This window comes from Mytilus galloprovincialis, chromosome 5 (genome assembly GCF_965363235.1).
Source record: "Mytilus galloprovincialis chromosome 5, xbMytGall1.hap1.1, whole genome shotgun sequence".
NCBI lineage: Eukaryota > Metazoa > Mollusca > Bivalvia > Mytilida > Mytilidae > Mytilus > Mytilus galloprovincialis.
The window spans coordinates 90,054,532-90,066,407 of NC_134842.1; the positions used below are offsets into that span (position 1 = coordinate 90,054,532).

Below are 11,876 nucleotides of genomic sequence, written 5' to 3' on the forward strand. Positions count from 1 at the left end.
TTGTTTTGTTGCCTTCAAAAATGCAAGTTTTATAAGTAAAAAGGTGAAGTTATTGATACAAAATATTTTGAATTCCTGTACTTAGTAAATGTAATTTACAGAATTTTATAAGAGACCAGATACATTTATAGGGACATTAGCTACAAGATATATAAAAAATCTTATATAATTATTATTTTTTTGGCTCCATCATTACTGAAATGCAAATAGTGAAATACTAATTCACTTTTAGCAGCCAGTATGGTTCAATTTTGTCAAAATAAGCTAAAAAAAACCCATTGATTATGAATTATTAACTTGCAAGTGAATAATTCAACCTCGTTGAATCCGTATTCATGTGAACTTTAATTTATCCGTTAACTTGAGATGGATAACACGTGAATTGTATGTGTAAAATTATTTAAAGGAAAAGAATGTTAAAATTGAAAATGAAACAATGGTAAATTATTTGACTGATTCATTCCAAATAAAATCATTCATATACATGATATAAGGTAAAAACAATGATAAACATTTAATTTTTATCTATAATACATGAATAAAATTATATAGACCTTGAAAAATCCAACAGCAAGAGTTAGCTTAATCTATTTATATCTATATTTATGTTTATATCACTTATATGGTCATCAGATGACTTTAGAGGTCAACTCGATGGTTAATTAGATGGTGTCTAAACTAAAATACACTTGAAACGAATTTATGCATTTTCATGCCCTGTTTATTGTTCATTTTAGACTTTTAATAGTTTGGATAATTTTTTTACATTGTTATAAATCAAATATGAGAACTTGATTAAAATCAAAGAACATGAATTTGACAGCAAGTGCCTCTTTAAGTTTAAAGATTTTTTTCTTCTGACTTTTTTTTTTTGGCATAAATTTTTCCCCTATAAATGACATTTATTATCAATTTTATTTCAGATTATTAATTTAAAAAGATTCCAGTTCTTGAATGGTCGATGGGTGAAGTCACATAAAATTGTTAATTTTCCATATGAGGAATTTGATCCATCAAGATATGTTGTGCCCAGATCGTGTGAAAAACATAAAAACATTTATGATGCAAATTGTAACCAATCAAAAGACACTTTACAAACTAGTGATTCTATTGTGCCAAATGGTAATATTCCAACCTTGTGTGATAAAGACAAATCAGATTCAGGTAGGTGTTTGAAATACAATATCAGCATATACATATGATTGCTAAAAAGATACTGAAATCCAAGGAAAATTCAAAAAGGAAAATCCCTTAACAGACAGCAAAAACTCATATATACATCAAAGAATGGAAAACAACTGTCATGTTACTGACTTGGGACAGGCATTTTGTTTTCCAATCTGTCCATCCTTTATTGTTCAGTTCCTTAACAGCTACACGTTTTGGTTTATCCTGAATTTGCAGAAGGTTTAACTTGAAATTCATAGTTTCTTAATGATGTGAACTTTAAAAAATGTATGCCAAAATAAAATTTTGCAATGTGAAATCTAAATAATGCCATTGTGAAAGTTATATGCAAGTAAATCACTACTAAAATAATGAATGGGAGTATTTATTATATGGTAGCTGATACTGATAGACATTGTAAACATTAATGAATTTGCACTTATTTGCCCTCAGACCATTGCATTTTCAATGTGTTTTTTTTCTTCAGAGTATGATCTAAGTTCATGATATTATGAATACTTAAAAAATTGTTTAAATGATTTGTTAATGATTAGTCTTTATGGTGTTTTTTAGAGAAACAAATAAGCACAGATGACTGCAAAAGTTGTAACAACAACCGAAATATAGATGAATTAGATTATACAGATGTACGATACCACCTCAACTCTATGTCAGTAAGTAATATAAACTAAATATAGATGAATTAGATTACACAGATGTACGATACCACCTCAACTCTATGTCAGTAAGTAATATAAACTAAATATAGATGAATTAGATTACACAGATGTACGATACCACCTCAACTCTATGTCAGTAAGTAATATAAACTAAATATAGATGAATTAGATTACACAGATGTACGATACCACCTCAACTCTATGTCAGTAAGTAATATAAACTAAATATAGATGAATTAGATTACACAGATGTACGATACCACCTCTACTCTATGTCAGTAAGTAATATAAACTAAATATAGATGAATTAGATTACACAGATGTACGATACCACCTCAACTCTATGTCAGTAAGTAATATAAACTAAATATAGATGAATTAGATTACACAGATGTACGATACCACCTCAACTCTATGTCAGTAAGTAATATAAACTAAATATAGATGAATTAGATTACACAGATGTACGATACCACCTCAACTCTATGTCAGTAAGTAATATAAACTAAATATAGATGAATTAGATTACACAGATGTACGATACCACCTCAACTCTATGTCAGTAAGTAATATAAACTAAATATAGATGAATTAGATTACACAGATGTACGATACCACCTCAACTCTATGTCAGTAAGTAATATAAACTAAATATAGATGAATTAGATTACACAGATGTACGATACCACCTCAACTCTATGTCAGTAAGTAATATAAACTAAATATAGATGAATTAGATTACACAGATGTACGATACCACCTCAACTCTATGTCAGTAAGTCATATAGTTGAAGTATAGAACTTAGATATGAAATTATAATGAATACCACCCTATTTTGATATATGTATAATGATGACATACAATACATGCAAAATTTATCAGAAAGGTAAGACCCACAAATAATCCATGGAAATAACCAAACCCACAGTAAACGGTTTACAACCACACCTAATAAAAGTCAATATGATTGAAATTGTCAATTTGTTCCTCCCAGGCATTATTTCAAGGTTCACAATGATGGGATAAAAATTTAACTCACATGTTTACAGCGATATGAAAAATAATCATGACTATGTTTTTATTTTATATTACAGTGTCACACAGGAATTCTTGGTGGAGGACATTATGTTTGCTATGCTAAAAATCCAAACCACAAATGGTATTTGTACAATGACAGTAGTTGTAAGGTGAGAATTGTATTGGAAATATATTATATTTGTGGATTTCATGGGTAAAGGGGAACAACTAAATTAAATTCAAAAGTTCAATGAATAAGAATTTTTCAAAAAGAATGTATGTAAACTTAGCAAATATAATGAAATTAGATATCCACTTAAAGGCAAATTTTCCACATTCTACAAGAATTGGTACCTACTAAAAAAATAAATGAATCCACAGTATTATAACACTTATTAATTTCTCAATTTCTATTTTACAGGAGATATCTAATGACCAAGTGGACACCAATTCTGCTTATATATTATTTTACGAACAACAAAACGTAGACTTCAGTAAATTTATGCCAGATTTGGAAGGAAAAGAACCAGACTTGTCAGAGATTGAAGATGAATTCGAATCGGATTTTAAGAAAGCTTGTGTTATACAATAATGGAACAAATTGGAAACCTTTAAGTTCATTCCAAACAACTTTTTGAAACTTTTTTTTAACTTCTGCTCAACCATTGGGGGTTCAATTTATTTCTTTAAGTTTCTGAGTTTGAAATTTTACAAATTCTAGCTTTGTTGTAAAGTTGAACACCAAGAACATTAAAGGGGATAGACCTTGGTTCAGGGAAATACTCTTTACATCAGTTATGCGTTTGTAAAAGTTGAATTTCATCAATATATTTTAAGCATTTACCTGAAACAGATTGGAAATAATCTATGTAACCTAAAGCTTAGAATATATTTACGAAAATGGTTGACACAAACGTTCTGATGATTTTAAGAGTTATTTCCTTTCACCTAGGTCTACCTACTTTAAACACTGTATAACTTTAACATAATAAATATACATCTTCATTTTTTGCTTCATGTTAAAAAATCTCTGTGCACATGGTTTTCATTTCATACTTTTCTCTTATATTTTGTGTGCTAATATATAGACTTGTTTAATTTTGCACAGTTAGATTTTTAAGTATAACCTGCTTCGGAAATAAAATGCCTTGAATGTTTCCCGGTAAAAATTATGCAGCTGACATTAAGGCTTTGAAAGATAAACTGCTGATCTAAACTGAAGCTTGAGAAATTCCATAGAGCTGAATTCTTTTAAGTATGATAGTGCCTTAAGTTATTAGTAGTCATTGGCATAAAACAATAAATAAATTTGTTACAGAGCTATAATTTCTCTGTTGTCTATTTCACTATAAAATTAGGAATTTGGATAAATTCTTATCTCTGCTACATTTTTTGAAATCATAAAAGAGTAATATGTTGTATGAAATTTAACCCTCAATCTTGAAACTTGAAACAGCATGTAATTGAACCCCTGTCTTTTTCTAACCAGTTTTCAAACCCTGATGGACTTCGAACATTTTGCAAATCACAGTCAAAGTAAGTTTAGATTAGTGATAATCCGCTCTTTACCGGGGTCAAGTTTTAAACAATATAAGAATGCTGTAGACTTCTTTTATTTGTGTCGGTGCTATTTCTTTGATTTCCTTAGTAAACTTTATCCACAAATTTAAGTGTTGAACAAAATACATAACACCTATAGTTTAAAATGCAGATTTTTTAAAACAAAAAATCAAAGATCGACAAAAAGACAAGCGTTTCTCATTCAACAAAAAATTAGTGCATTGAAAAATAAATTCACAGTACCTATAAAAAATATTTTGTTAGTATGTTAGTACTTTTAAATCCCAATTTGTACTAATTATTTTCTTATCCAGTTTGTACTAATTATTTTCTAATCCAATTAGTTTTGACTATTTTCTGAACCATATGTATTGTAAAACTCTTGAGACCTTCAGATAAACTAAGAATAACAGAGTTTCTTTTGTACTACATTGTATGTTATTGACACTGAATGATGTTTTAAGGTTGTTTTTGTCTTTATAAGAAAATGTTATTGTTAGAGCATGATACAGTTTATTACCATGACTTAGTAGTAAATAATTATAGACACTTGTTATCAGTTGAAAAGAAAGACAATCTAGTCTAATTATTAATGTATTAATTACTGTTGTTCTAGAAATGTGGTCAAAAGGAGGTCAAAGGGCATCTCATACTTTATCCCACCATTCACAAATTGCATTTTATAATTCTTTTATTCTTTAGGCTATTTAGATTTAGAAATTATTGCTTGTATTTGCTAATGCAATTTTTGAAGAATTAACAAAAGTACGAGATTAATTATGCGCTTTCAGGAAAATTTCTATACAGATAACAAAATGCAAGTTTTTTTTATTGTGATACTTTCACAATCGCATTATTCGCAGTAATAAAAACCTAGCAATAATTTCTTAATTTACAGTACTCAAAATATGCATTACCCATCAAATTAGATTTAACTGCCCTCTGACCCCTTTTTATGTATTTATACTTTGGAAGATATAAATAGATTTTGTTACTGACATAGAAGCAATGAAAATGTTTTGAATGTTGATAATTGATAAATATTTTGAAGTGGTCACTACTATTTTTGATGATTTTTCTCATGGCATCATCTAGACTCTGAATAGAAATTTCTTTTTAAATTAGCATTTAAGATCTCCAACACATATCACAGTACCTGGTATATTCAATGATGAAAAATCATTAAACTGAATTTAATTAGTAAAGTTATATAATACTAAGGGAGATAAGCCTGGAAAAATCCAAAAATTATGAATTTACTTTTTAGTAAGCAGTACCTTGAACTTAAGTGTGCCAAATATCCCACATTACCTTTTATCCATAGATCATAAAACATATCACTCACATCTCTGTTTATCAAATGAAAATATGGCTTATTTGCCATTTTTTGTGTAGATATGATATAAAAATATTTCCTGTAATGCATCCATGCTGTTTAATTTGGATTCAGGTTAATTCTAATGTTAGTGCTATCAATGTTTACTTAAAGCTGAAAAAAGTGTGAGCTCATTTCTATATAACTGCTAAAATTAACTTCATTCCATAATGCTATTTGCATTTTAATATATAAAACCATAAAACTACTGCTTATGTCTGAATTGGGTGTACAAAACAAAACAAAATTCTACTCCATTCAAAATAAAACTTACAGAAAATAGGGGGGGGGGGGAGGACCTTTAGCAGGACTCTGGTATCAGGTGTTTTTAAGCTGAGGATTTTGGAATTGATCCTTTCGGGATCTGGGAATTCTTTTTTCAAATTTCGGGATGTCTGGATTTAAATTTCTTTGAATTTGGGACCTCCGGATTTCATGTTTTTAAGCCCGGTATTTCGAATCAGGAGGCCTCCAAACCCCCCTCAGAAAAGATCAAACTGTGGTGTTAAAATATGAAGGATAGAGAATATAGGGCAAAATAAACAAAGAATACAGAAAAATGGAGCAACCATCTCCTCTATTAAGACACGCTCATCTGCATGATATGTATATGGATTGTGAGAATTGTGTTATTTTTAGAATAGTTAAAGTATATGTTAGTGTATCAGTTTTGTTTATTTATGTCCATAATATATACTACCTCAGATCAGAAAGTTCTTACAGCCTGGGAATGAATCTTTTCGATTTATTGCTTATTAAGTTTTAATTGGGAGGGATACAATTACTATTAAGAGAAACTGAAAGATTAAGTGCAGCATAAAATCAAGAGTAACAAATGATTTTATCTCGATTTAGTACTTTTCAAAAGTAATTGTGATTAATGATAAACAAAAACAAAAAACGAAAACTCATCTTAACAGTAGCTTTTTTTAAACATATTTGTATTTACTTTATTAAGCCTTAGAACATAAAGTATGTGATTTTACAGTTGCTGATCTAGAAAAAAAAGGGGGGGACACCAAGGCAATGTTAGGAGTTGAAATTAATCCCTACTTAGTCCTCATTTACCAAATGTCCATTCATTCCTTCTTACTTAAGGTACAGATAGTTAAAGTACACATTGAACAAATCGTTTTATATTTGCAGGAAATTTCATTATGTGACAAAATTTCATTATCTTTCCATCTCAAGTGAAGAGTGGGAGGCTCTTTTTACATTTTGAGACATCCCCTGGTTAAACTAAGTAAACTTTTGAAATGTCCCTTATATAATTCTGTTGTAGATTAGAAACATTATAACCAGTGATGTGAAGTATATTATAAAGATTTTTAAACAGAGCTCTTATTATGTGTTGGTTCAAGTTGAATTTTGTACTTAACTGAAATACTTTATGTTTTGGATTGAAGTGATATTGTATTTATATGAATATCAATCTTTTTCTTAAGCTGTCAAGCAATATGACTGCATTTAATCACGAAATATTTTTATTACAACTTATTAGGATATATTATTTCATCTTTAAACATGAAAAATTATTATCACTTAAAATTTGACACCTATTTACAATAATGAAAAGCTAAAAAAAAAACAATTACTGCAGATTTTTCACTCATTTTTCTGGATACCAAATTTCATGTATTTGGAGTGAAAAATTGTTTTCAAGAAATTTAACTTTGAACCTTGATAATTGGTTATTACTTATCGAAGACTTTTCCCCATGATAACCACATAATAATATTGGGTATAAAGACTCGATAGTATTTTATAAGATTCTCAAATCTGGTTGTATAATGCTGAAAAGTTGTTCACAGGTTCTTAAAAGAGGTTAACAATTTGTATTAGTTCATAAAGTATTTTATTCCTTTTCAGCTTCTGTAAAATATTCAGGACATAGAATATTATAGACAGTTATTTCTCAGGTTACAGAAAGGTTTTGGTATATAAACTCACCTGCTTTGTTAATTATTTGTTATTTATTCTCATTATTGCTGGTTATGTGGTCACTTAACCATGATATTAAAGGATTTATCTTTTTCTTATCACATATCATAAACATATACAAAGAGTTAATTTATTTGGACAAAAGAAAAATATAGGACTGCTTCACTTCGCACTTAAAAACGATGTATTTTCCTTCCCCATTTAGACTTTTAAAAAAAATATTTGATTGAATATAAGTTTTAAACTTATATATCATTACTATGTAAAATAATAGTGTTTAATCAGAGTGCTATCATTTAATTTTTAATAATTTTTTTTATGTCATTGTTGAAAATAATAGAAGTGGCTGTTATGCTTGAAGTTTATTTGTTTGTTTTCACCTTTACTAACGAAATCGACACAAAAGTTGGTATCCATATACACCTTATAGCCATTTGGAAATCTGTGCCTGTTGACCTGAGAATCTGTTCTGCTTGAACTATTGACATCATAAAACAAATCACTTTCCAGTTTTGGCTTCAAATATTTTGAATTATGATGTCAAAATTTTACTGGAACCTTTGTGATGTCCAGTAATGGCGGACAAATAGTGATAAGGTGTATGATAATAATGATACCACACTATAGTTTTATGGACTGGCAGTACATTGAGATAACTCATGTGCTATTTGAGAGTACTATAAAGTATGTTCTTATCAAAATAACCTTAAATACACATTAAAGGTTTATAAAAGTTTTCAGGAGGTTTACTGATATTCATTTTTAGTTTTATTAAGTTTTGTTGTGTAAAAGGCACACATTCATGTAAGGATTTAAAAATGATATATTTATTTCAAAAATTTTTAGTGACATATTTTTTTTCAAGTATGTATCAATTTTAGAGAGTCTAAATTTGCTTAGAGATGGCAAAGTATTTTAAATGTTTGAAAATAATTGTCCACCAATAAATTTAGATATTGTTTATTGCCAACCAAATTAATAGGTTATTATCATGCAAACTTGATTTCATTATTTACCAAGAAATCTTCAATAATGATGCTTTGAATATAAAGTATTTGTACTGTTTATGGCGATGTTACATGGCATTTCATACCACATGTGAGTTTTGTAACTACATTGGTTAATAGATTAACTTTACAATATTGATAAAATTGTTGAAATTCTTATAAATTACAGAAACAAGAATCGTAACTTTGGAATCCCATCTCGATTGAAAAACATTAGAATTTTATTAAAACATAACAAAACTTTTGTAACTTTTAATGATGTGGTTATGATAAAGTTAATAAAATCCATAAAAACCTATATTGACCTCAGACTGTACCCTCCGTAAATATATTGTGAAGGTGAAATAATTGAATATGATGATTTGTACAAAATAAATGACTACAAAATGTTAAATATTATATAGAGGTTGGTTGCTAAAATGTTGTGTTTTTATAATCGGTGATATAATTGTGTGTTCTTTACCTTCTGTGTTTATTTCTGTCCACATCAGATTGTTGACATTTGTGTGTCCTTGTTTATCAGACATGTTGTTTCTTTAGATGTTTATATAGATATCTGTGATATAATTTTGTATTTATTATTATTATTATTGTTCAGAAAGAAATGTCAATATCATTCCTTAATTAAAACTAATTCATAACATTGTCAATTGTTTTGTTTATTATTATGCTTAACATTATTTCAGGTTCTGTTTTTATTATAGCATCTGTATACACAGAAAGGAAATGTTTGACTTTTATTAGATTGATAAGTGTTTAACTCCACTTCAGCACTATTGTGCCATTCCCTGATTGTCAGTTTTTGTTTCGCCTTGACAGAGTAAAATAGCGAGACATAGGTATGCTGTTTCCAATGTCTACAGCGTCAACAATGTATTAGTGTTGTGATTATTTCTAGTTTATGATGAACCACTAGTGGTAGGTCAATGATATCTGGTATGCAGTTGTATTAACATTGTCACATCTTATTACCATGGAGATTATTTGGCATGGTTCCCTCAGTCATGGTATATTGACTTTGAAATTTTGCTAAGATTGCTTGTATAAGTTTGTAATTAGTTCAGTTTATAAGGGAACCACTAGTGGTAGGTCTGATATTTCCAAATAGATTTTATAACCCCACACCCTAATTATGGTTCATTGACTTTTTACATAGTTTACAAGTTAATGTTTGTGTTTAGATTGGTTTAAAGGGATTGACCTATGAGATTTCAGTGGTATTTGGTATACAGCTGTATTATATATTAAAAAAAAGAAGATGTGGTATGATTTTGAATGAGACATAGTATTAGTATTGGCACATATCATTTGCGTGGAGATTGTTTGGCCCTGTACTTTCAATCATGGTTCATTGGCTTAAAATATTTGCAAAACTTACATACTTGTATTAAAGTAATGCTATTTTAATTTCAACATTTGCATTATCAAAATATCAAATAGACCAGACATATCTCTGTGTTAACAGATTATCATTGGTTGAGGTAGTCAGAGTTCCAAGAGAGAACCATGAGCTTCAGTAGAAAAACTGACAATCCTAGCTGATTAGGATTGGAGTCTAGGGCACCTACCATCTGTGTGCTTCACTCTCACAACTTCAGAGTTGACAGACAATATGTATGAAAAAACGAGATGAAATTACATGGAAAAAGTATATCAATTATACAAGAAATACCCTGAAGGTTGCAGATCTTGTCAGTGCAACAAATTCCTCATACCTCAGTTATTAGCATGATTATACAAGATGTTTATTTCAAATCTAATTTAAAAGATTATTTTGTCTCACCTTCACGGAGTCAAATAGCGAGACATAGGTATGCTGTTTCCGGCGTAGGCGAATGTATTAGTTTGTGATTAGGTCTAGTTTATGGTGAACCACAAGTGGTAGGTCAATCATATTTGGTATGCAGTTGTATCATCATTGGCACATCTCATTTCCATGGAGATTATATGGCCCAACCCCCTCAGTCATGGTCTAATGACTTCGAAACTTTTGCTTATTTTACATGTATTAGTTCGTGATTAGGTCAGATTTATGGGGAACCACAAGTGGTTGGTCAATGATATTTGGTATGTAGTTGTGTAAGCATTGGTAGAGTCTATATCTTATTTCCATGGAGATCATTTGGCTCCGCCCCTTAGTCATGGTCCATTGACTTTGAAAAAAATTCTGAGTTCTTATGTATTTGTTTGTGATTAGGTCAATTCAAGGGCAACAATTAGTGCTAGGCCAATGTTAATTGGTATTCAGTTGTATAAGCATTGGCACATCTCATTTCCATGGAGAATATTTGGCCTCGCCCCTCAGTGACAGTCTAATGACTGAAACTTATCTTAGTTTAAATATATTAGTTTGTGATTAGATCAGTTTAGGATGAACTGCTAATGTTAAGTCAATGATATTTGGTATGCAAATTTATTGGCATTTGCAAGTATCGTTTCCATGGAGATAATATAGCCACACGCCCTCTTATTGATTTTGAAACTTTTCTATAGTTTACTTGTTAAATGTTTGTATTTAGATTTGGGAACGACTTATAATAAGTCAATGGTTATGATGGTATTTGGCATGCAGTTGTATAAGCATTGGCACATTTCATGTACATGGCTATTGTTTAGCCATGTAACTGAGTCATGGTTCATTGACTTGAATATTTTCATAACTTATGTAAGATGTTAAAGTATTGCTATTTTGATTTCAACATTTGCATAATCAACATAACAAAAAGGCGAGACATATGTCTGTGATAACAGTTTATGATACTTTTAAAACAAAACAATAATAAACAATGCTATATCCAAAGACGGTCACAGTTACTGAAGATAAGCTCAAAATAATCAATCTTTTATTATGAAATCTTATATTCCAACTCTCTAATATCGGTAGCTGAACATGTAGGTAACCTCAAATTAAGCAATCAATCAGTTGTAACTACTCTTAATAGCTGTGGCTGTAATGTTAGGCAAGCCAAAATATCCAAGCTTTTATTATGACCCACCATAACCGAGGGGGCATTAAGTTTTAACCTTGTTCGTACGTACGTAAGTACGTCCCAATTTTGGTTTCCATTCTCTAACTTAAGTTTGCCTCAACCAAATGTTATGAAACTTATACACAATGCTTATTACCA

The 11,876-nt window shown here is 29.5% G+C and overlaps 1 protein-coding gene across 2 annotated transcripts in view; it reads left to right on the forward strand.

Annotated features, from left to right (window-relative positions):
* Window positions 1-9,398, forward strand: part of LOC143076663 (ubiquitin carboxyl-terminal hydrolase 32-like) — a 56,989-nt gene extending 47,591 nt beyond the window's left edge. For both annotated transcript variants that reach the window (XM_076252502.1, XM_076252503.1), the window contains 4 exons: window positions 924-1,164; window positions 1,741-1,841; window positions 2,943-3,035; window positions 3,287-9,398. In XM_076252502.1, the coding sequence (XP_076108617.1) occupies window positions 924-1,164; window positions 1,741-1,841; window positions 2,943-3,035; window positions 3,287-3,457 (606 nt within the window). In that variant the 3' untranslated portion in view covers window positions 3,458-9,398. The remainder of the gene's footprint in view (window positions 1-923; window positions 1,165-1,740; window positions 1,842-2,942; window positions 3,036-3,286) is intronic.
* Window positions 9,399-11,876: the final 2,478 nt, after the last annotated feature.